This window comes from Myxocyprinus asiaticus, chromosome 17, assembly GCF_019703515.2.
Source record: "Myxocyprinus asiaticus isolate MX2 ecotype Aquarium Trade chromosome 17, UBuf_Myxa_2, whole genome shotgun sequence".
NCBI classification, from domain to species: domain Eukaryota; kingdom Metazoa; phylum Chordata; class Actinopteri; order Cypriniformes; family Catostomidae; genus Myxocyprinus; species Myxocyprinus asiaticus.
The window spans coordinates 2791403-2816953 of NC_059360.1; the positions used below are offsets into that span (position 1 = coordinate 2791403).

At 40.4% G+C, this 25551-nt stretch overlaps 1 protein-coding gene across 1 annotated transcript in view; it reads right to left on the reverse strand.

The window, feature by feature from the left end:
- Positions 1–22839, reverse strand: part of LOC127455346 (otoferlin-like) — a 59975-nt gene extending 37136 nt beyond the window's left edge. Inside the window, exons 1-10 of the mRNA XM_051723160.1 lie at positions 22750–22839; positions 22326–22388; positions 22142–22226; positions 21888–22047; positions 16430–16616; positions 11546–11732; positions 8629–8852; positions 8221–8329; positions 1592–1772; positions 1374–1494 (exon numbers count right to left, since the gene is read on the reverse strand). Of these exons, the coding sequence (XP_051579120.1) occupies positions 1374–1494; positions 1592–1772; positions 8221–8329; positions 8629–8852; positions 11546–11732; positions 16430–16616; positions 21888–22047; positions 22142–22226; positions 22326–22388; positions 22750–22836 (1404 nt within the window). The 5' untranslated portion in view covers positions 22837–22839. The remainder of the gene's footprint in view (positions 1–1373; positions 1495–1591; positions 1773–8220; positions 8330–8628; positions 8853–11545; positions 11733–16429; positions 16617–21887; positions 22048–22141; positions 22227–22325; positions 22389–22749) is intronic.
- Between the last annotated feature and the right edge of the window lie 2712 nt (positions 22840–25551).

Genomic DNA, 25551 nt, shown 5'->3' on the forward strand with positions numbered 1-25551 from the left:
TTTTACATTTTTATTTTTTGACGTCCATTCAGTGTCACTGCAAAGCACAATTAGTTTTGTGTGTGACGCATAACAATAATCAGAAAGTTACATTTTCCTGCTATGACGTGATTCAAGGAATTACTCTTTATTTATTAGCAATTCAATCATAGTTTCTGTTCTGTTGTTACTTGTGTTACAAATCCAATTTTAATTTGATCAAAATGATTGTGCTCACTTTATTTGGTTGAAACGTAATTGCGAGCTGGGTGTGCGCAGTACAAGCAGAGATGCGTGAGTATTTTGAGCGCTCTCTCTTATGTCCTTACTCTCAAATGGCGCTGAGAAGTTTGTGAATCATTTTTCTTGTTTCAATGAAACATAAAAATGAACCAATTCACAACAATTAATAAACTTCCCTGCACTACATAATACATTTGAGTGTGCTCGGCTCGTGCATTTCTGTGCGTGTTCAATAAACTCAGTGCGGCTGCTTGCGCTGCACAACGGCAGCTCTACTCAGTTGTACGGTGCATGATATCTGGACATTTTATCGAGAAAGAATACATGAGCAAAGTATCTAACCCGATACCAGTCCTATAACAAACGCATCATTCTTTTTGCATGGTGCTTCATCCATAGATATCTGGAGGAATCCAAACCTCTGAACTCTTCCAATGGATGAAGCTAGTGGCAATTAAAGAGAACACTCTAGCTGAGACAAATGCACTGTGAAATGTGGCTGTACGTGATCGCGATACACAGTGTTCAGAATATGAATTTCATATAATTTCTCAATAGCGGGCCAAATTATGTACTATTTCCAAAATCTTTTGCGGGCCGCATCAGAACAGTTGGCGGGCCGCAGATGGCCGCGGGCCTTATTTTGGACAGCCCTGGGTTAGAGCTTGGAGTTAGTGTTAATGCAAAAAGTGCATTCCAGGTTGTATGGGTTGATTAAAATGTTGATACAACATTATTTAGAGATTAGCATTTTTACCTTATTCAAGTCTCAGCTGTTGAAACTGAAAACTGATAAAAGTAAAAACAAAACTGGCTTTTCAATGCCCCCCAGTGGACATTACACCTGCAAACTGCAGCAACCAAGGGCAATGTATTTCAGGTTTTGCAAAAGCTTAGCTAAACCATCATCCTAAACTCAAAACAGCAACAATGTGCTCACAAATATTGCTAAAGGAGCATGGATGGATGTCCACATCAATTTCCCCATGTTAGCAAGCAAATACATGTGCTTTTGCTGTCAGTGTGTATTGGTTTTCTGGTGATGCCTAATAGATAATTGTGCTTTACTGGTGTTGGTGATGAAAACCTTTGTTGTGAATTCTGCACCACCAATTGCAGTAATATTATATTACTCATGGCTGATTTATTACCAATTTATCTGCGATGTTGTCCATGATGTTGGCATTATAAAGTCGCCTTCTCTGGTCTTGCCACCAGCTCTTGATAGAGATACAGGGTTTTCTCTCAAAATAAGGGAGATGGAAATAGTTTCTGCAAAATGAAAAGAATAGATATTGTGTGTACATTTTTGGAAAAATGCAAAAAATAGATTGGTTCTGTATCAGCGCAATCATTCGAGTAACTGAACCTGTCAGTGATGACAGGTTTCATTGGAGGCGTTGTGGACACTGACGTCACCTCTCCATCAACATCCTCCTCTTCATCACTAGAGCCGTGAATGAGCTCTGACTCCTCCTCATCTCCATCTCCTCCTTTCCTCTTCTTGGTTTTTGGTTTGGTTGGAGTATCAAGTTCACTGCCATAGTTTCCTTGTGTTGAGAGGACAGTGTGATCCTGTAGTATCTGATATTCCCTTTATAATTTAATTAATTGCTTCAATAATGGATTATTGGACTGGATCTGTTTCACTGAGATAATCAGGCTTGTCTTTAGTTCAGAATTACCCACCAGTGAATGTTTTGAATATTCCTCTACAATTTACAGAAGCTTGATTAGTGATTGTATACAAAGATTTTGGAGGATGTGCGGTGACAAATACATTTAAGTTTATTTGTTTGCCAGATTATTTTCTAACCACTGGCGTAGATTTAGGTAGAGATGGAAGGAACTCGTCCCTACCAAATTTCAGAAAATTGGAAATGTCCCGACCAACATTTGGGCAATTTTCCCTTAACAAATTAGGGTGCCTACACACTCCAGCATCACGTTTGATTGAGTGCATCAGCTCTGTTTTTAGGGCTTCAGTTTGAAATCAAGCGGGGATTACAATTGCTCCAATACCACAAATACAATGCGATAATGCACAATGATTCTCATTTTTTTAGTCAAATTTTTAGAAATGCACTTAAAAACGTGAAACATTTGGGTGGAAACCCAGCTAATGTTGGGATTTTCAAAACTGGACCTATCTCTCTGAAATTCTCATTAGTCAATGGATGCTTATGTCAGAGTGCGTTGCAACAAAAGTTTAAATGTTCCTTATATCAAACCTCATTCAAACAGAACATATAGACAAATTATGGTGAAATGTTTCCTTCTATGTAATAAAAGTCTTGGATGTACAGACTGAAAAGCCATTTATGTACTTGCCCTTATATTTACAGTGAAATACCAGATAAGCACAGGTAAGACCATGGATGTCTCTTTATTACTGTAGTTAGGTCAATGTACTGTAGCTAGTCTTTTTTTAAAAGCAAAATAAAGATTTTGTTATTAAATAAGAAGTAGCCTAAACACATTTAGTAACTTTAACTACAATTTCCACAGTTGTAATAAAAATAAAGTCTAACAGGTTCTACCTAATATATTATTTAATATGAAACTATTAACAATTTTGTCAAAATACCACAGTTACTGTTACTACTGTGGGTGGTGATGTGTAATTTGAAAAACGATTTACTTTGGCATATGACACATTGTTTTTTTCTCCTGCTGTTCAACATGTCGGGACTGTCTACTGTTTGAGAGGTTTGACTTTCTCAATAGCACTTTAAACAACAAAATTCTCACTAGAATTCACATGGTTCGCATCATTTTTGTGGTCTGTGACGTGATATTGAGGGAAGCCCAGTTCTTGCATGCGCTTCAGATTACAGTAGGTTAGCAGAGCAGATCATTCAACACTTGCTTCACTAGCTGGGTTTCCATCCAAATGTTTAGCATATTTAAGCGTATTTCTAAAAAACCGACTAAAGAAAATGTGAATCGTTGCACGTTTCCATCCACTAAGTCATATGCATTATCTTGAGGGAGCCCTCATGATGGAACAGCTGAATGGCCTCCTTGCTTCGAGGATAGTTGTATTTTCGGTATTGTAGCAATTGTAGATCATTTTTTAAATGCTGCCAAGAGATGGTGCAGAATTAGTGTAATATCTCATATAATGAGAGATGAAATTGCTGCTATGCCCATACACCACCAGCCCCCGTATACCTGGGAATGCCCATGTTCAAAACTGTTCTGGTGGGTTGTGAGGACCCACTTTAACAACCAGCTGTGGCCTCTACAGCTCAAAAACATCAACGCCTATTTTTACATCAACGCACCCTTGGCGCCACTCACTGGTGCTCAGTATGTACTCAGAGTGAGAGCATGACAAACAAGACCTACTGTGGTCTAACTATTCCTGAACACTAAAGGGGATCCATCTGGACTATTTTAAATTATTTTTGTATTTAAACATACAGACAGACATTTTTGACCACTTGATACATATCTCGAGCCGCTTTTAAAAGACGCGATGTCAAGTTACAACTCTGAAGAGGAGAATTCACTCTCTGTCATTCAGCTGCTGCCTCTTGCTGTTTTGAGCACAAACGTGTCATGGATGTGTTCTTTCACCCATCTGCGCTATTTTTAATTATTGGTGTATGAAATAATGTGCTGGATGGACGTCTTTGACCTTTTAGATACATTTCCAGCGATGTGCATTTCAGAACAGGATGATACTGTAAACTGGATGTGTCTTCAGAGTATTTCAGCGTGGATTGCATGTTTTTTCAGCTCATATCAATGTGGATTGCTTGTGAACCAGTCATAAAATGATTCAAGCTTTTCAAAGGAACTTTTATTAAAGGATGGGGCAGTTAAAAACACTTGGACCCGATGCAAAACAGTAAGTAAACAGTTCTATTCATTAATATTTAAAATTTCATGACTGATTGATAGTTTATGGTGCAGACATCCTGTTTACACCGTGCGCGTCCGTTGACGTGACGCAACAGCTTGAGGCTGTCTACACTGGGTGTGTTGACACCAGAGGTGGGTAGTAACGCACTACTTTTACTCCATTACATTTACTTGAATAACTTTTTGGAAAAAAATTTACTTTTAGAGTAGGTTTAAAAGTGGGTACTTTTTACTCACACTCAAGTAAATTTCTAATGACATTTTTTTACTTTTACTTCTTTACAATGGGTGGCATTCCTGTCATTAAATGACTGGGTTTAATTTTAATTAATGTGTAATTTATTGAGAGATTATTGAAAGGGACTTTTACGAGAGGGGAAGTTCACACAGAGGCGCGCGCTGAGCCGCTGTCACAGACTGTCACTCAATCACTGCTGCAGCATCAAGCTCTTCAAAGTGAAACACTTTCTTCGCTCTGCACAGTGAAAAAAGAATAGTTTTGTCATGCAGTGCCTTCATTTAACACCAAGACATGCTGATATTTCAAGATTAAAATCACAGCTCCAATTGAAGGCAGCACGCTGAGTTAAGCGGCTTTTCTGTTTGTGTACTATATCTCAGCAGTAAGTGAACGAAATGAGTGAATTCGGACGTGACTGTCGCAGAAACAACATCACATATGAAATTTTAAAATACTTGGGCCTTACTTGTTATTCTTATTAAATAATATATGAATACAATAAATCTTCATTCTGTTTGTCATTTTTAATATATACTGTGTGTTAATATAAAGAGTATAAAACATTGCAGGAGTGAAGGAGTAAACTCCCAGCTCGTACATCTTTCCATGGTGGATTGTGGGCAATTAACCGTCGTCGAGTGTACATCAAATGTACACTCGAAATTAGAGTGCATTGTGGGTAAGAATGAGTGAACAAAAGTAGGGAACGAGTGGCTCACTCAGAATTCAGACACTCCTACAAAATAGCGGACACTCGAAATAGTGCACTATATAGTGGATAGGGAGTGGTTTCAGACACAGCGAATGTTCTGCGACCGGAGTTGGTGCCCTACTTAGGCTGCGTATTCTGCATTTAGAGAGCGGCGGTACTGCTGTACAAAACTAATGATCTAAATACTTATGACACTGAAATCTGTAACTACACTGAAATAAGAATCCACACAGGACTTTAAAAGCTATGAAATAGAGAAAGTAGGCATTAATAAAACATGATCTTGCTTTGGTTTATATTTCAGCATTATATATAACGTCCTTGTGGGACATTTTCACGTTTTCACTGTAATAATTACTAGAAATGTTTCCAAACCTCTCTTATTGACAAATTCATCCAGATCTGAAAAGAGCCCTTAAAGGGATAGTTCACCCAAAAATTACAATTCTCATTATTTACTCACCCTCTTGCCACCCCAGATGTGTACGACTTTCTTTCATCTGCTGAACTCAAATGAATATTTTTAGAAGAATTTCTCAGCTCTGTGGGTCCATACAATGCAAGTGAATGGGTGGCAACATTTTACATTACATTTTAAAGCTAAACAAACAAACATAAGTCAGCATAAAAGTAATCCATAAGACTCTAGTGGTTAAATCAGTATCTTCAGAAGCGATGTGATAGGTGTGGATGAGAAACAAAGAAACAGATCACTTTCACATTATTCTCTGCATATCGCCCCCTGCTGTCTAGTAAAAAATTACAAATATTGTTTCTCGCCCACACCTATCATATCACTTCTGAATACATGGATTTAACCACTGGAGTCTTATGGATTACTTTTATGCTGCCTTTATGTGCTTTTTGGAGCATTAACATTTGGGCCTACAGAGCTAAAATATTCTTCTAAAAATCTTAATTTGTGTTCTTCAGAAGAAAGGAAGTCATACACATCTGGGATGGCATGAGGTTGAGTAAATGATGAGAGAATTTTCATTTTGGGGTAAACTATCTCTTTGAAGTGATAGCTCAGCCATAATTTAATATTCTGTCATCATTTCCCCACCCTCATGTTGTTCCAAACCAGTGTGAAGCTTTGTATTATGTGGAACACAAAATATGTTAGACAGAATATTAGGGACTGACAGTCTCAGTCACCATTCACTTTCAAAATATGGAGAAAAAAAAAACATTCACTAAAAGTAAATAGTGACTCAGGCAAACATTCTGTCTAATATCTCCTTATTGTGTTGCATGGAAGAAAGAAATTCATACGGGTTTGGAACAACATAAATGATCACATAATTTCCATGAATAATAATAATTCTGTAATGGAATATAGGGGAGTAAACGTCTATTATGTCATTTGTGAAAGTAACGAGTTACTATTATTAAGCACTCTTTTAATTGGATACTTTCTTACACAAGTAATTATTTATGTTAGTACTTTTACTTCTACTTGAGTAATTATTTATTTAAAGTAATTGTACTTTTACTTGAGTACAGTTTTTGCTACTCTACCCACCTCTGGTTGACACGAACTTTCTAAACCGCTTATTTGTGTTGTTGGCAGTACTAGCGCCAGCGCGTGTAGCGCAAAATGGAACGGGACATCTGTTTTCTGTTGCCGCAATGCACCGCAATTGCTTTTGATGCGACATGACTCTCACATCTGGTGTAGACAGGGTTTGAGTGTTAACAGTTCTGCTTGAGATGAACAGTTTAATATATTCAGATGCAATGTGTTGGATGTGTGTTATGTGCAGGGTTGGGGAGTAATGGAACACATGTAACGGGATTACGTATTTAAAATACAAAATATAAGTAACTGTATTCCACTACAGTTACAGTTTAAATCATTGGTAATTAGAATACAGTTACATTCAAAAAGTATTTTAATTACTGAAGAGATTACTTTGCATTTTATTGTCATTTGTTTCATTTAATATTTAGTCCTTTCAGATGGAAAACATTTATACATATAAATGATGCAATCCAAAGTGCATTTGAACAGCGGTGAAACACTTTCTTATGATGTGTTACATTCATACGAGCAGACAGAGAAGTAAGTTTGATGTAAGTTTGGAGCAGAAGAAATAGAAATAAAGCTTGTGTAAATTGTCAGCTTTACGCTAAGCTTAAATGCTATTTCTAGCCACTTTACATGCACGTTACCAGGCACGATCATATTTTTTTATCAAGAAAATTCATGTTGGATCATCATTTCTTTTTTTCTAGTAAGACCTTTGATATTAGGGCAAAAATCATATTCTTGATGATAATTTTTGTATTGTTTTCCTGTAAAAATATCTAAAAATCCTTAAAACAAGATCAATTTGATTGATCTTGTTTTAGAAACAACACTGCATAAGATATTTAGGTTTTTCAGAGAATGTATTTTTAACGTGTGTATTTTGTCTTACTGTACTGGCAGAGTTTTTATAGTCAAAACAAGTGAAAAAATCTACCAGTGCTGAAGAAGTAATCCAAAGTATTTAGAATACATTACTGACCTTGAGTAATCTAACAGAATATGTTACAAATGACATTTTACAGCATGTACTCTGTAATCTGTAGTGGAATACATTTAAAAAGTAACCCTCCCAACCCTGGTTATGTGTGACCCCTGAAATATAGTTTTATAATGTTGTGGAGCTTGTTCATTCTCTTCAGATTTAGTTTAAAAAATGGCTGAATTTGAGGGGCTGTATGATGTTAGCCAATCAAAACTGTGGGCGTTTACGTTGAAGTATTAAGGAAGTGCGTATGCCAAAACCAGCATTTCAGACAGCGGGCCAGAGACAGGGTGTAAAATGATCATATATTGCTCAATTATGAATGTTTTAATGCAAAAAATCGTTACTATCATTATCAGTGGACCTCAGGGAAGAAAATAAAACTATATAAAAAAGAGCATTTCATGACACTTTTAAAAAACTGGTGATCATTGATGTCCTGTAGCTTTTCCCCTAACTAAAATAATGTCTTTAAACATTTTTAAAATAACCAGCCACACCCTGACTCCTTAAGCCCGACATAGCAACATTGGCTCATGTAGTAAATTTTGCAAATTATTTTTTGCAGTTCTGTTTGGTGCCACAGGTAGTGCAGAAATTACACACTTCACCTTTATGGGTTAGATCAAAGAACAGGGTTAGATTTATAGGCTTTATACCTATTGTAACCTCAAAGTTGATGGGTTTGTCTCCAATCTTCCTGTCAATCATGGTGGCCTCAAGAAAACATCCAAATAGAAAGAATTCCTCAATCTTTCCAGTGGCATTCTAGATATAAAAAAGAAACAAACAAATGATTAAAAAAGTATGTTTTGCGCGCACAGGGGTTTTCTTTAGATCCTGATGAAATAAAAAAATGCTGATTTCATTGTTCTCATAAACAATTTACAACAGTTCTGGAACACTTGTGGAAGTTTTCTCAAACTCTGCTGTAGATGATTGTCTCGCACACAAAGAACTACTATGTGTATTACTGCTAAATGAATAATGTAGGACACTAAATAAAGACAATTAATAATTCACTGTAATTGCCCTGTCACAACCCCCTCTATTAATGGATCACTTACATCCGAGATGTTGGGTATCCCCTCCACCTGTACCTCTGTGGAGCTCATGATATCAGGAGAGGAGGTGTCAAGTATCTCCATGGTCAGACTGATCAACAGTCGAGCCCGGAACGACACCCCCTCCCCTAGTCCTTCATTCAGGTCCTGGTACTCGTCCATGAGAGTGTAGCTACGTGTGGAACCGTACATGTTGACCCAAGCTGGCCCCAGAGTGGGAAGAAAGCCTAATAATGAGAGAAAAAAAGACATTCTTTATCGATTCACTTGTTTCATAGTTTCCACACTTTTTGACCAATGAATTTCCAATTTAAGTTTTACAGTCATTTATGTTTGCTGGAAAATGACATTTTTAAAATAATGTAGTGCAATAGAGATTACACACACAAAAATGCTTACTTGTTGATGAAATATTTTAGAGCTGAACAACTAAGAACTGAAATTCACTATAGAATCTTCCATGACTTTTAGAGATTTTATTAATTTTGATGACTTTTCCAGACCCAGAAATCACAATTTATATTTTTGGTTTTATATTTCCGGATTTTCCATGACCAAGTTAACCCCGTTGTATTTTTATGATCTCTAGCGATGGCTATGGAGGGATATTTCCTTCAAAATTAAATAAACATGTCATAAAATAATTAAATGTGTTGTAAAATATTGCAATTAATAAATAACAATACAGTAAAATTTACATTTTGTGTCGTAATTATTTAAAATGAAAAATTACAAAATACACCTTGAAATTTAAATGGACAATTTTGACCAAAGTTGTGAGAAAATTACTTTGTTTCTGTGTCTTGCATTGACTTGAATAAATTGTTATGCCTTATTTATTTACTTACGCTCACATTTGATTGTATTTATTATTTTATTTTTTATCCCCTTTTCTCCCCAATTTGGAATGCCCAATTCCCACTAGTCCTCGTGGTGGCATGATTACTCACCTCATGACACTGCGAAGACTCACAGCATGTGGAGGCTCATGCTACTCTCTGCAATCCACACACAACTTACCATGCACCCCACTGAGAGCAAGAACCACTAGTCGTGACCACGAGGAGGTTACCCCATGTGACTCTACCCTCCCTAGCAACCAGGCTCAGCACATCCCCTGGATTTGAACTCGTGACTCCAGTGGTGGTAGTCAGCGTCAGTACTCGCTGAGCTACCCAGGCCCCCATTTGATTGTATTTTTATTTATTGATTGTTACATTTTATTATGTAATTGGTGTTTCTTCAACTTCGGGTAGTTTTACAGTAGCACTGTGGACTTCTAGAAAGTAAAGTATTGTTAAAACTGTTTTTAAATAAAATGGCTGACTCTAACATTTTATTGATCCTAAATACACACAATTAAGTAATTTAATTGCATTTTATCTAAAGTATGCTTTTTACTGACACTTTTGTCCACTTGGTTAACAAGTGCACTAACTTTTAATAAAAAACTTTATTAGGGGCAAAATTGTTTGGTGTGGTGGAAATGATGGCACAACTGTGGGACAGTCATAATATTTGAAACATTTATAGAAATACTTTTCACACAATAATTATTGAGATGGTTTATGTTTATGTCACTCTTTGTTTAGATGACCATCATTTTAAACGTAATAATTTGTACTCTTTTAATGGATTTTCATTGTTTAATATTGAAAGCCTGGGTCTGGGACAAGGCTAAAACAGAGAAATCTATACATAAAAGACATTTGAAAAGTACCAAATATAAATAATGAAGGAATTGTAAAAAGTGTATAGTTTAAAAAAAAACCAATTGAAATCTTTTAGATTTTATAAAAATCAATCCGTGGGACATGCAACTCTAACCCTTCCATACATTTGAAAGAAACACCTAATTATTTCACCCATTATTATAAATCGCATGAAGTCCTCTTTGCAGCCTGAACTTGTTCAGAACGTTTTTGTGACACCTGCGCTAAAAACAAGCTAGATGCAGTGCAACGAATGAAACAGAACACAGGTGTTTTAACATGCATTTCTGAAACTTGATGTTCTTTTTAACTTGACACAGTATCTAAAAATGTGCAAAATATGGGTTGCATTCAAATACATCCGTCCAGCATGTGTTAAAGGTGCACTCAGTAACTTTTGACTTTGTGTCATCTTGGACTTACACTGACACCTAGCGGTGTGGATGCAGCATCATTTAAAATCACTAGTTTTCTGTTTCAGATGACATTGTAGAAATGTAGTATTCACAGTCAGTCATGATTACTTTAATCAATGAGTGAAAGTGTCCAATAACAGGACGGTTACTGAGATTAAGCGAGTAGTATTTGACTGGTCATGTGATCTCAACATGGCAGCCCCCATGTGAGGACCCTCTCCATGTAGAATAAAATAGCTTTTATAAGGTTACTGATATGACTGGAGTCTTCATTTTAATGTGAGTGCTCATGATTTCCTACATATGTTTCAAAATTATAATTAATGTCTTTAGGAGTTAAACTTTTTTTATGAGGAAAAATTACTGAGTGCACCTTTAACATAGGATTTATTTTTTGGAAAACCAGAGCAGACCCGTGCAAAAACAAATTGGTGTGAATGCCCCTAACTTGTCCTTTGGCGTATGTCTATGAGTGCGTGCGCAAAATTTGGTTGGCCTGTTGCTTTTTCCATTAATTACAAACCCAAACCGAACCTTAAGTCATACTTGAAAAACTGACCCGAACACAGCGGTTTTTCTAGTGCCGTCGGGCCTGGGTCAGGTTGCATACCTCTATTGCAACATTTCATGATGTATTATTTAATTAAATTATTTAATTTATATCCCTCAATAGATGGTCTGTGTATGTAAGAATCTGAGACAAAATATAACGTATTAAAAGCAAGTGGAGAAACATATTTAAGACAGGCTACATATTTCTTTGCTGATATTTATATATATAAAAACTGTTACCTTTGTCTCCATCATTAGCAATCTTCTGCAGGTCAATGAAATGTGTTCCGATGGCCACATCATTTACTTTATCTGAGTCTCGGATCTGCAGCTTCATTCTCCGGCACAGAGGTGGAAACTGCTCAGTGAAAATGACCTGTTCATTCCAGATGGGCTCATAGCTGCTCTTCTGAATGGACGTTTTTCCCTATATTGTGAACAAATGAAAATTTCAGTTCTTGTAGTGAAAATGGAGGCTGGTGAATTTTTCCAGTTGTGAGAATTAGTGAATATAGCGATATATTATTGAATATATCGGCCAGGCAGATTAATCGGCTGATAATCAACCGTTTTGTGTCTTGAGTTTAGTGGCTTTTAGTTCATTAGCTTTCTAGCTAGTGTACTCCTCATAGTACAGTCCCTCTTTTTCTTCTAGGAAGACCGACCAAAATTAATCTTGCACTATACAGATTTTTGTCCAATCCAATGCTCTTTCAAATGAGAATGTCCCTCCCCCTAATACCACCTGTAACTTACTAGCAATTGAAAGTAGCAAATCATGGTTTATGGTAGGGATGTGCGGAACGACTAAAATCACTGACGTTTAAAGTAACATTTTGGAGTCGACTAGTTTAAAAAGTAAGAAACCCTAAGAAAGCAGTCAAAAAAACATTGTGTGTTTATGCGACTCATTTAAAATACTTAATTCAACACTAAATTCCGTTGAAAAGGGACATTTACACTGGTGGCCAAAAGTTTGGAATAATGTACAATTTTACTGTTTCGGAAGGAAATTGGTACTTTAATTCACCAAAGTGGCATTTAACTGATCACAAAGTATAGTCAGGACATCACTGATGTAAAAAAACAGCACCATCACTATTTGAAAAAAGTCATTTTTGATCAAATCTAGACAGGCCCCATTTCCAGCAGCAATCACTCCAACACCTTATCCTTGAGTAATCATGCTAAATTGCTAACTTGGTACTAGAAATTCACTTGCCATTATATCAAACACTGCTGAAAGCTATTTGGTTTGTTAAATGAAGCTTAATATTTTCTTTGTGTTTGTTTTTGAGTTGCCACAGTATGCAATAGACTGGCATGTCTTAAGGTCAATATTAGGTAAAAAAGAAAATGCCAAAAAAGAAACAGCTTTCTCTAGAAACTTGTCAGTCAATCATTGTTTTGAGGGATAAAGGCTATACAATTGTGTTTTGTTATTAAAAGTTTTTTTTGATTCCATATAACATATATATATATATATATATATATATATATATATATATATATATATATATATATAACAGAATATTTGGAATCACATTACATTATTTACAACCCTTCCTCCTGAACATTAACCACCCCACCCCACCACCCAACACAAACAGATACCCCAGTGGTCAAATACAATTGTTGACAAAGACACACAAACAAACAATAAAACAGAAGAAAATATTTAGAAATACATTTAAAAAAAGTATATGTTCAAAAACAAAAAGGCTACAACATACACATTTAAAACAGCACGTCTCCCTCCACTGCCCCTCCCCGAGAGCCCTCCAAAAAGCCCAAATAGCTGCCCCACCTCCTGATGAACATATCCATATTGCCTAGCCTTCTATATGACAACTCTTCCCAAGCTGCCACCCTGCCTATCTCCACGCACCACTCACGAAACGAGGGGGCTCCAGCTGACTTCCATCCTCTAAGGATAACCTGTCTGCCCACCAAAACACCGGCCAGGATCCAATTCTTCATGCACTTATCTCCTACATCAATGACTGCCCCGTCACCCAAAATACAGAGCCTGGGGCAAAAGGAGATCCAAGTACCCAATACGTCGGCCATAAAATTCTGGACCCTCAACCAGAACTCCTGTATCTTACGACACCCCCAAAAAACATGGGTGGTGTTTCCATTTTCTAAATGGCATCGCCAGCAGGTGGGTGTATCCTTAAGACCAAGCCTATACAATTTAGAAGGGGTCCAATAAAATCTATGTAGAATCTTAAATTGCATAAGGCGCACCCTTGCATCTCTAGATGCAGACTTGACATTTTTAAGAATCCTAGCCCACACTCCCTCCTCCAAAAACAAATTTAAATCTTCCTCCCATAATCTTTTGAGGGAATTTAAAGCTCCGTCCCCCAGACTCTGAATTAGCAGGGAGTAATACACTGATCCCTCATGACCTTTTCCAAAAGCAGTAATCACCACTCCCAGAGTATCTGCCGCACTGGGGGGTGCGTGCCACTCCCAAAAACAGTGCAGAGTAGGTGGCGCAGCTGTAAATACTTGAGATCTGGGAATCCCAAAATTTTGAACCAAATTTTCAAAAGGTCTCAATACTCCACTCTCATATAGGTCACCGAGTGTATTAACCCCCCCTCACAATCCAATCTGACCAACAGAAAGGGGACTTATTAATGAATAGTTTAGGGTTCTGCCATATGCTTGAGGACAGTTGACGCTGGATTCTTTCTCCTGCCACGCCATCCAAATCGAGTCCCCGGTCCACAGGCCTGTCTGGGCTTTCATCTTAAACCCGTAAGTGTCTTTTAATGTCTCCAGAGCCTGAGGATTTTGACTTCTTTGCCATGTTTACCTCAAACAGTAAATGTGTAACTGGGTGTAACGAATTTCACCGGATTATATCATGAAAATAATTAAAAAAATTAGCAAAGTGTGCAGAGCTGTCTCTCACACATCTGCCCTTTGCATGGCATCACCGTACTTGCCAAAAAACTGAAGATTTCCTACAAAGGTGTACACTACAGTCTTCAAAGACAAAGGACAACTGGCTCTAACAAGGACAGAAAGAGATGTGGAATGCCCAGATGTACAACTAAACAAGGGGATAAGTACATCAGAGTCTCTAGTGTGAGAAATAGAAACCTCACATATCCTCAGCTGACAGCTTCATTGAATTCTACCCGCTCAGCACCAGTTTCATGTACAACAGTAAAGAGAAGACTCAGGGGTGCAGGCCTTATGGGAAGAATTGCAAAGAAAAAGCCACTTTTGAAACAGAAAAACAAAAAGAAAAGGTTAGAGTGGACAAAGAAACACAGACATTGGACAACAGATAATTGGAAAAGAGTGTTATGGATCTTAACCCCATTGAGATTTTGTGGGATCAGCTAGACTGTAAGGTGTGTGAGAAGTGCCTGACAAGACAGCCACATCTATGGCAAGTGCTACAGGAAACATGGGGTGAAATGTCTCCTGAGTATCTGGATGTGGCAGCGGGGGCGTGGTCGAGTGTTTGTCCGGGGAGAGAGAAAGCGTTAAGGGTGCACACACCTGAGTGCTATAATGTCTAACACATGTTTCTGATTGCAGTAAGCACTGGGGAGAGCGATAAAAAGAGACCACGCCAGAGATGAGGGAGAGAGAGCTACCCATCTGAAAGAGACTGTCTTAAGTTTAAGTTAAAGAGTGTGACGCTAAAAAGCCCCTTTATATTTGGTTATTAAAGTGAGACCTTTGAGTTGAAGCCCAAGTTTCCTGTGTCCTCCTTTCCCTCCCTTCCTTGAACATTTACACTGGTGCCGAAACCCGGGAGAATTGAAGGAAATACGCCGGCATGGAGTCCTCGCACTTGGTGGAAGTCATCAAGTCCCTCGCCAGTATGCACCATGCACAACATCAGGCCCTTCTTGAGCTATGCCAGGACCAGGATCGCTGATTCCAGGAGGTTCTCCAAGCTCAAGCAGAGGACTGGCACGCGATCCGGTGCCTACTATTCGCGAAAGCCCCTGCCGTGACCCTGGACCCAGCAGCCCCCATACATGAACATGGGGGCAGAAGATGATCCCGAGGCCTTCCTGGATCTCTTCAAGAGGATGGCCGAGGTCTGGGGCTGGTCACATGCTCAGTGGGTGGCCAGACTCATCCCACTGTTGTCCGGGGAAGCTCAACTCGTGGTGCATCAACTACCAGCTCAAGTCTCCTGGTGTATGATGATCTAAGGAAGACCTTCCTGTAGCGAGTCGGTCGCAGCCCTGAGCAATACCGACAACTCTTCCAGTCGATGAAGATGGATGGGTGTGGCCACCCGTTTGCCTTCACTAAACAGCTCCGGGACACCTGCCGGAAGTGGCTGCTGGCTGAGGACAGTGATGCCGAGGGAGTCATCGATCTTGTGGTGCTGGATCAGCTTATCGGTCATCTACCGAAAGGAATGGCAGAGTGGGTCTAGTACCGCCACCCGGCGTAGCTGGAGGAGGCCGTTCAACTGGCGGAGGACCATATGTCGGCGTATCAGAGGGCAGAAGAGCCCTCCCACCCTCTCTCTCTCCCCCCTTCCCCTGTGTTTCCCCCATCTCTCTCTCCCTCGTCTCTGGCATGGTCTCTTTTTTATCACTCTCCCCAGCACTTACTACAATCAGAAACAAGTGTTAGACATTATAGCACTCAGGTGTGTGCACCCTTACCGCTTTCTCTCCGGACGAACGCTCGACCATGCCCCCGCCACCACACTGGACAAACTGACAGCTAGAATGCCAAGAATCTGCAAAGCTATCATTGCTGCATGTGAAGGATTATTTGTTCTACTCAAACTTCCTGTTTTAATAGGAAATATGTCAACACAGGAAAAATAAACTGCTCATTTCAAGCCATTTCTTGGGGTCTTTAACAGAAGTGCTAATTTCACCTAGTATCATAAATTTACATCCTTGTCAAAGTGCGCATTTTCGGTTTCCATTTTTTTCATTTAGGGGATTTTTCTTAAATATTGTTTAAACTATGTGGTCATTTAAATTCAGCAATTTTGTGTGTTTTTTTTTTTTATCAGTAAATTGTATTACTTTATAGCAGCATAATATTGGCCATCGGCCCCCCGCACTCTAGATAAAGACACTAATTGGTCAACCTCTGTTTTCTAAGAATTCAGCTCACCTTCTGTCCTGCAAATTGCACTTGGACATATGGATCAACCAAGTCCTTATTTTCTCCAATGAAGGCTTTTTTGACATTAGCCATAATGCTGGTGTTCATTTTGGGCAACCCCTCGGCTCTGTAAATTTTCACATAGAATCTTGCCCATTGACGTTCAGCTGGGACGTCTTCCGGCAACAAAAGATTTCTGAAACAAAAAAAGGAATAAAAAAGAAAAGAAAAAGAGATTTGTGTTGTAATGTATATAATTGCCTTCATAGGATCAGTGTACTGATGGATGCAATTTTCTGGGTGACTTTTGCTCTGTATTGTTGTGTTACAGCTAGAATTATATATTAAACGATATTTTTTTTGAAGAAAATGTGAGCAGTGCTTGTCTGGGTAAAAGTTGCCACTAGTAGTTGCCAGTGCATTAATATGCAGTTGTTAAGGTCTTCTGAATAGCCACTATCACCCGGGGTGGGGAAGACTTACCAATAGAAATATTTTCAGGGCCTAGAGAATTTAAAGGTGCACTCAGTAACTTTTGTCTTTGTGTCATCTTGGACTCACACTGACACCTAGTGGCTTGGATGCAGCATCATTTAAAATCAATAGTTTTCAGTTTTAGATGCCATTGTAGAAATGTAGTATTCACAGTCAGCCATGATTACTTTAATCAATGAGTAAAAGTGTCAAATAATATGATGTTACTGAGATTAAGCGAGTCATATTCTGCTGGTCAGGCGATTCTTGACAGACCAGGAGAGGGGGAGTTACGAGACACAAGCTGAAGAGTCTGTACTGATCTGTGTCCACTGAAAGGAGTGTTTTTGAGTGTGTCCGCTGAAAAGCGTGAATTTTGAGTTTAAAATAAACATACCGTTTGAGTTGAGTTCGCCGTCTCCCACTTCCTCCTTTCCCCTAACTGTGAACATTGCTACACTGGTGCCGAAACCCATGATCAAGGGAGGAAGAATGCCGCCATGGATCCCTCACCTCTGGAGGATGTTGTCAAGACCCTTGCCAGTATTCACCAGACACAACACCAGGCCCTCCTCGAGCTGCACACTGACCAGGAGCAGCGATTCATAGCGCTCCTCCAGGCCCAAGCGGAGGACTGGCAGATGTTCTGGAGCTTGCTACACCAGGAAGGTTCTGCCGCCATGACCCCGGACCCCGTGACCGCCCCGCCCCAGGTTCCGCTAGTCAAGATGTGCCCCCAAGATGATCCGGGCCGAGCACCCAGTGGGTGGGCCGGTTAATTCCACTGCTATCTGGGGAAGCCCAGCTCACGGTGCAGCAGTTACCAGTGGAGAACTACCTGGTGTATGTCGACTTGAGAAAAGCCATCCTGCAACAAGTCAGTCAGACACCCAAGCAGCAGTGCCAGTATTTCTGCTCCATGACCATTGGTGAGCACGGCCGCCCATTCACCTTCACCCAATAGCTCCGGGACGCCTGCCGGAGGTGGTTGCTGGCTGAGCAACATGACGTCAGAGCTGTCATCGATCTGGTGGTACTGGAGCGGTTTATCGTTCGACTTCCAAGAGAGACGGCAAAGTGGGTCCACCACCCGGAGTTGCTCCAAACGGCCATCCAGCTGGCAGAGGACCACATGGTGGTGTATTCGGGAGCCGGTGAGCCCCGAGATCCTTCTCTCTCTCTCCCTCTCATTCTCTTGTCTCCCCTCCTTCCCCTGCTTTCCGTCCTGTTCCTCCTCCCAAACCGGCTCCTTGGCTCTGGTGATTGCACTACCTGCTGGTTTTCCCTGCCCCACTCCGCACTCACTCCCAGGGTGGTGGACCTGCTGTCACAGGCACGGGCGTGGAGCCTGGGCTGGTCTGTTGGAGCTGCGGGGAGCCTGGGCATTTCTGGGACAATGCCCGGTGATGGAGGTGGGGACATTGGTTTGGGTCTCCGAAGTGCCACCCCCGATCGAGCTGGGATGTACCGCATACCCATGAGTATTAAGGGGGGTACATACCAGGCCTTGGTGGATTCAGGTTGCAGCCAAACCTCCATCCATCAATGCCTTGTTCAAGACAATGCTTTGGGTGCTAGTCACAAGGTGAAGGTAAGGTGTGTGCATGGGGATATCCACGATTATCCTGTAGTGACCATGACGATCCAATTTCGGGGACAAAAGCATAGTGTCGAGACTGCGGTTAGTTTGTGCCTCACCTATCCGCTAATTTTGGGCACAAATTGACCAGCGTTTTCCATGTTATTAAGGGAAATTTGTGCAGATGGGTCCTGTAACAGAGCATTTTGGTGTGGTATTTGTGATGCGCTGGCTAGGAAGGCGGAGCCAGTCCATCTACATCAAGTTCCGCGTCAGGATGACATAAGGGAGGGGGAAGTCTCAGCTTCCCCAGCCCTTAGAGGGTTTCCCACAGGGGATTTCCCTCTGGAGCAGATGCGAGATGAGACTCATAGGCACGCCATCGACCAAGTGAGAGTGATTGATGGTCAACGTCTTCAGTCAGATATTGCACTCGCCTATCTGTACTTTTCTATTATAATGACCGGTTGTATCAAGTGTCACAGGACGCTCAGACAAAGGAAGATACAACCCACTTATTGATACCAAAGAACCATCGGGAAATGTTATTCCAGATGGCTTATTATAATCCAACGGCGGGTCACTTAGGGCAGGAAAAGACACTGAAGCATCTAATGGCCCATTTCTATTGGCTAGGCATTCACGGGGATGTTCACAGATGGTGTACAGCATGCCGTGAATGTCAGCTGGTGAATCCACCGACCATCCCAAGAACACCTTTGTACCCTCTTCCTTTGATCGAGGTCCTCTTAAAAAGAATTGGTATGGACCTCGTCGGGCCATTATAGCAGACGGCACGCAGGCATCACTTTGCGTTGTTTCTGGTGGACTACACAATGCGATATCCGGAAGCAGTGCCTTTGCGCAACATCTCAGCACATAGTGTTGCAGAGGCACTTTCCAGAATTATCTCCTGAGTGGGTATTCCGAAAGAAATCCTCACTGATCAAGGCACTACTTTTATGTCATGTACACTATGTGAGCTGTACGAATTATTGGGCATTAAATTGATTCGGACAAGCACATTAAATCAATTTGGACAAACGTGTACCACCCGCAAATGGACGGCTTGGTCGAACGGTTTAATAAAACCCTGAAAAACATGATTCGTAAGTTTGTTCACGAAGATGCTTGGAATTTGGGATAAGTGGCCTGAACCACCATTATGAGGTTAAACTCACAGATAGGGGCAGAGCACGTCAGATTTACCACCGCAACCTCTTAAAACCATGGAGGGAGATGGTCCCCGTGGCTTTGGCGATGGTGGTAGTGGAGAGGGAGGAGCTCAGGCCGGAGGTGAACTTAAAAGCCAATTGCGGCACCCACTCTTGCGGAGACCACCTCTCACCGTTGCCAATCACAGACGTGGCCTGGTTGCAAGGAGAATTCTAGAATGTGACCTTCCTGGTCATACGAACCTCATAAAACACCATATCGAAACGACCCCAGGGGTAGTGGTATGCAATCGTCCCTACCGATTACCCGAGCACAAAAAAAAAGTGGTTCGAGAAGAATTAAAGGCCATGCTCGATAAAGGGGTAATAGAAGTATCCCACAGTGACTGGGCCAACCCAGTGGTGCTGGTTCTGAAGAGCGACGGCTCGGTCCGGTTCTGTATTGATTATAGAAAGATCAACGTGGTGTCTAAATTTGACACGTATCCAATGCCTCGTATTGATGAACTGCTTGATCGGTTGGGCACGGCTCGCTTTTATTCGACACTGGATTTAACGAAGGGTTACTGTCAGATCCCCTTAACACCAATGTCCCGTAAGAAAACGGCCTTCTTCGCAACGTTTGGCTTAAACCAATTCGTGACCCATCCTTTCAGTTTGTTTGGGGCCCGGCTACATTTCAGTGCCTTATGGACCAAGTCCTCAGACCGCACTCTGCGTACACCGCTGCCTATCTGGATGACATCATTGTATACAGTAATGAGTGGCAGCAGTATATGCAGCATCTGAGGGCGGTTCTGAGGTCGCTGTGATGGGCGGGACTCATGGCAAACCCTAAGAAATGCACTGGGTTCCACTTGGGGTTCCACTTGGGTCACGGGCAGGTGTGTCCCCAAATTGATAAGACCGCAGTGGTTGCGGCCTGCCTGAGACCCAATACCAAAAAAGAAGGTGAGATAGCTGGCTGGCTATTATAAGTGGTTTGTGCCTAATTATTCGGACATCACCAGCCCACTGACCGATCTCACCACAAAGGGAGACCCAGACCCGGTCCAGTGTTTGGAGCCGTGCCAAAAGGCTTTTATGCAGGTGAAAGCTTTGCTTTGTGGTAGTCCATTGTAACATGCTCCTGATTTTTCTCTCCCTTTTGTTGTACAGACCGACGCGTCAGACAAGCCGTGTTGTCCCAGGTGGTGGAGGGGGAGGAGTGCCCGGTGTTGTACATCAGCCGGAAGCTTTCGGCGAGAAAGGCGATGTACAGCACCGTTGAGAAGGAGTGGCTGGCCATCAAGTGGGCAGTCCTCACCATTCGGTACTACCTCCTGGGATGGGCTTTCACCCTCTGTTCTGACCACGCCCCGCTCCAGTGGCTCCATCGCATGAAGGATGCCAACGCGTGGACCACCCATTGGAATCTGGCCATTCAGTCTTTTAAGTTCGAGGTGGTCCACAGACCAAGGACACAGATGGCTGTTGCAGACTTTCTCTCCAGAAATGGGGGGTGTACTGGGCAGGCCAGATGGCTCCCTGGCCTGAGTCGGACGATGGGGGTATGTGGTGGTGGGGGCGTGGTTGAGCACCGGCTTGTGAATGGAGAGCGAGATCAAGAGATAAGAACGGTAAGGATCATCAGCTGGCAATGTTGTCTCTAACAGCTGTTTGTCATTGCAGTGAGAGTGGAGATGGGCTTTAAGAGCGAGCCGGACGCCAGTAAGGAGAGAGAGAATTACGAGACACAAGCCGTAGAGACTGTATTGATCTATGTCTGCTGAAAGCATGTTTTTGAGTGTGTCCGTTGAAAAGCATGAATTTAAAATAAACCTACAATTTGAGTTGGATTCGCTGCCTCCCACATCCTCCTTTCCCCTAACTGTGAACATTGTTACACTTACCTTGTCCAGCGACTGTGCTTCTTCTGGGATCCTGAAAATTCTAACATGACAGCCCCCATGTTCGGACCCTCTCCATGGACAATAAAACAGCTTTTAAAAGATTAATGATATGACTGGAGTCTACATTTTAATGTGAGTGGTCATGATTTCCTATGTATATTGCAAAATTACTATTCATGTCTTTAGAAGTTAAACTTTTTAATGATGAAAAAATTACTGAGTGCACCTTTAGGTGATGGACCTGGCATAAATGGTGCAGGATGAGTTATACTCAATACCTAGGGTTAGGGGTTTGTTCAGTACCCTATTGACAGTAAACAGTATATTAATATTTTATCATTATTTACCCCTCAATGTCATCCTCTTCTGTCTCGTTTGCTTTGTGTGGAGTTTTAATAGTGTCGCCCTTTGCGACAACTGCAATGTCACACTTGACGTAACCTTTACATCCTGCAGTGATGTCATCAGGGTCACACAAAATGGCCCATTTGTGGAAGAACTGGTGTTCTGTAAAGGTAAATAACATGCAAAGAATTCCTGAAAACCTCCAGCCTTTAGTGAAGTCGAGAGTTTTGTAATAAAGTAAGATAAGACCGCTTACCAGGTTGTGAATATACTGTTCCAATGTCAAGCTTGAAGCTCCCAACCAGAGTTCCACTTCGCAAAAGATTTTTAGAATGAATAACCTGCAGAAATACAAAATTAAAAGTTTGAAAGTTTAATGATTGATTAAAAAGAGGCCATCTGGTTTAAGCTAATCTGAATTCATATTAAATGACACTTACAGACACTTTGAGGATCTTGTCAAACATGACATCAGGAGGAACATGGAAGTCGAAAACGAAGTACTGCAAAAAAGAATTTTTGCCTTGAGTTAAAGGGTGTATTTCATCAAAACATTATTATCATGTCAATTCCTATTCAATTAATAAAAAAATAAAAAAAAATCATTTGAAATAATCAAAACATTAAAGATAAAGTGTATAATTCCTGCGCCACTCAACGCATAGTTTAGTCTCTGCAGATTAAGCTTGGATCCGAGAATGTATTTTGACACCTAAAAGATTACACACATCAGATTTAATTTGAGATACTGAGACAACTATTAGTTTGGTTATTCTGTCACTTAAGGAGTTCTGTAAACCAGTATGCTGATTACTGCCAATTCATTTGGCAAAGGAAAACGTCTCAAATTAAGAAGACACACACCTCATTGTAGTAGGGGCAGTTGGTGGACTCCTTCATTGAAGTGTACTTTTTATCCTCGCCGATTTCTACACATACCACTGGATCCATGTTCAAACCCACCAGCTGTTTCGCTTCTATAACAGTGACACTGACCTAGAAAGTGGGCAAAATTTATAGAATAATGAATGTATAGCAGGCCTATGCATTGTGTATAAATACACAGTGGCCCAACAAGACCTTGGATACTTAAAGGAATAGTTCACCCAAAAATTAAAATTCTCTTATCATTTACTCACCCTTATGCCATCCCGGATGTGTATAACTTTCTTTTTTTTTTTTTTTTTTAGCAGAACACAACATAGATTTTTAGAAGAATCTCTCAGCTCTTTTGGTCCATACAATGCAAATGAATGGGTGCCACAATTTTGAAGCTCCAAAAATCACACAGGTCAGTATAAAAGTAATCCTGTAGTTTGACTCCAGTGGTTAAATCAATGTCTTCAGAAGCAATTTGATAGGTGTGGGTGAGAAACAGATCAATATTTAAGTCAATTTTTATTATAATTCTCCTCCCTGCCCAGTCAATCTCCCCATTAACTTTCACTTTCACATTCTTTTTGTGTTTTAGGTTTCACATTATTCATGCATACACCCCCTACTGGGCAGGGAGAAGAATTTCTAGCAAAAATTGACTTAAATATTGAACTGTTTCTCATCCACACCTATTATATAAATTATGAAGACATGGATTAAACCTAAAGTCTTATGGATTACTTTTATGCTGCCTTTGTGCTTTTTGGAGTGTCAACATTTTGGCACCCATTCACTTGCATTGTATGGACCTACAGAACTGAAATATTCTTCTAAAAATCTTCATTTGTTTTCAGCAGAAGAAAGAAAGTCATACACATCTGGGATGGTATGAGGGTGAATAAATGATGAGAGAATTTTCATTTTTGGGTGAATTATTCCTTTAAATCACACTTAAAAATATAGATATAAAGATATAAAATCAACTGGCATCTACACAAATGAAACAAGACCTGTACACAGAACACTTTTATGGGCCATTGCTAATCCATGCTAATCTGCTAGCGACCAAGATAGACTTGCAATGTGTTTGGGAATAATTGGAAGACCTTGAGAATCGTAAACGGCGAAACAATGTCAGAATTGTTGGAATTCCTGAGAACAAAGAAGGCAGAGATATGGTGAAATTCCTAGACGAGCTCTTTCCGAGTCTGCTTGACATAACAGGCCATAAACTGGAAATTGAGCGAGCTCACAGGGTCCCAGCTCGGAGATTCACTGAGGGAGACAGGCCAGATCAATCTGGCCAAATTTCTGAGATCATCCGATAAAGATCTTGTGTTACGCGAGGCGAGGAGTAAAGGAAGGCTTTCTTGGAAGAACTACAACATTTTCTTGTTCCCAGACTTTGCGAATTCGACAAGAGAGAAACGTAATCGATTCAAGGAATGCAAGAAACTCTTACATCAGCGGAAGGTCGCTTTTACACTGATGTTCCCGGCCAAATTGAAAATAGATACTAAGGATGGCCACAAAACATTTACATGCCCACAACAAGCATTGTCCTTCATAAAGTCAATGGAGCAAGTTATTGTGTGATGCTCTTGATACAGCCGAGTGGACCTGACTCAATGAACATTCACTTGGCCGTCCGAGGAAGCTGGGCACCTTCTTTGTTTCTTTTTGTGTTGGTTCCACCTAGAGGCTGGATCTTGTTTTGAGAGGTAGTTTGTGGAGGTATCTGCACATTCTTTGTACTTATGCCTCCTATTGGATGGAGTTTGTTTTGTGGAATATTTCATGCAAATCATTAGAGTGATTAGGGCATCTGTTTCACTCATGTAACAGCCGAATGGGCCGACTCACTGAACATTTGTTTGACTGTCCGAGGAAAATGAACGGCCCTTTATGTATATATATATATATATATATATATATATATATATATATATATATATATATATATATATATACACATTTTTCTTTTTTTGTGTGTGTGCTGGTTACGCTAGAGGCTGGAGTTTTTTTTGTGGAGGAACACACCTTCGGGACAGTTATGTGGATGAATCTACACGTTCCTTGTGTTTATCCCACCTAATGGCTGCAGATTGTTTTATAGATTATCTTGTGTAATTATGTCTTACAATTTTTGTATAGAAACACCGGACTTGAACAATCCGACAGCAAAGTTGTCACAGGGACTCTCGTAGGCTACATGGGCTGTTTGAGTTTAGAGGGATGGACGCCGGTTGGCGTTGTCGTGCACGGGGTTAATGCGCACATTTTTCTTTTTTATGTTTTTATGTTCTGGGGAAAGTTCAGGGGTAGATTGTTGCACTAATGTGGAATGTGGTTTTATAATTGTATTTCTGACACACAATAAATGTTTTCTATTATGTCAAATGTTAATATGAGTGGATTGTCTCTCTCCACATGGAATGTGAATGGGTTGGGGCACCCCATAAAAAGTAGGAAGGTTATTTCTTTTCTTAAACATAAGAAATATGATATAGTGTTTCTTCAAGAAATGCATCTTTCCCTGCAGGAAGCTGAAAAATTTGGTAAGCTATGGGGTGGACATGTTTTCTTTAGTGCTGGCTCAAGTAAGAGCAGGCTTATCATTACATTGATAAGTAAACATCTACAATTCAAATGTCTCAAACAGATTAAAGATAAATTAGGAAGAGTCATAATTGTTTTAGCAGAAATTCAGGGGCAAAGGTTGATTTTGGCCAATATTTATGCACCTAACGCTGATGATCAGGGCTATTTTATAGATCTTGAAGGGATGTT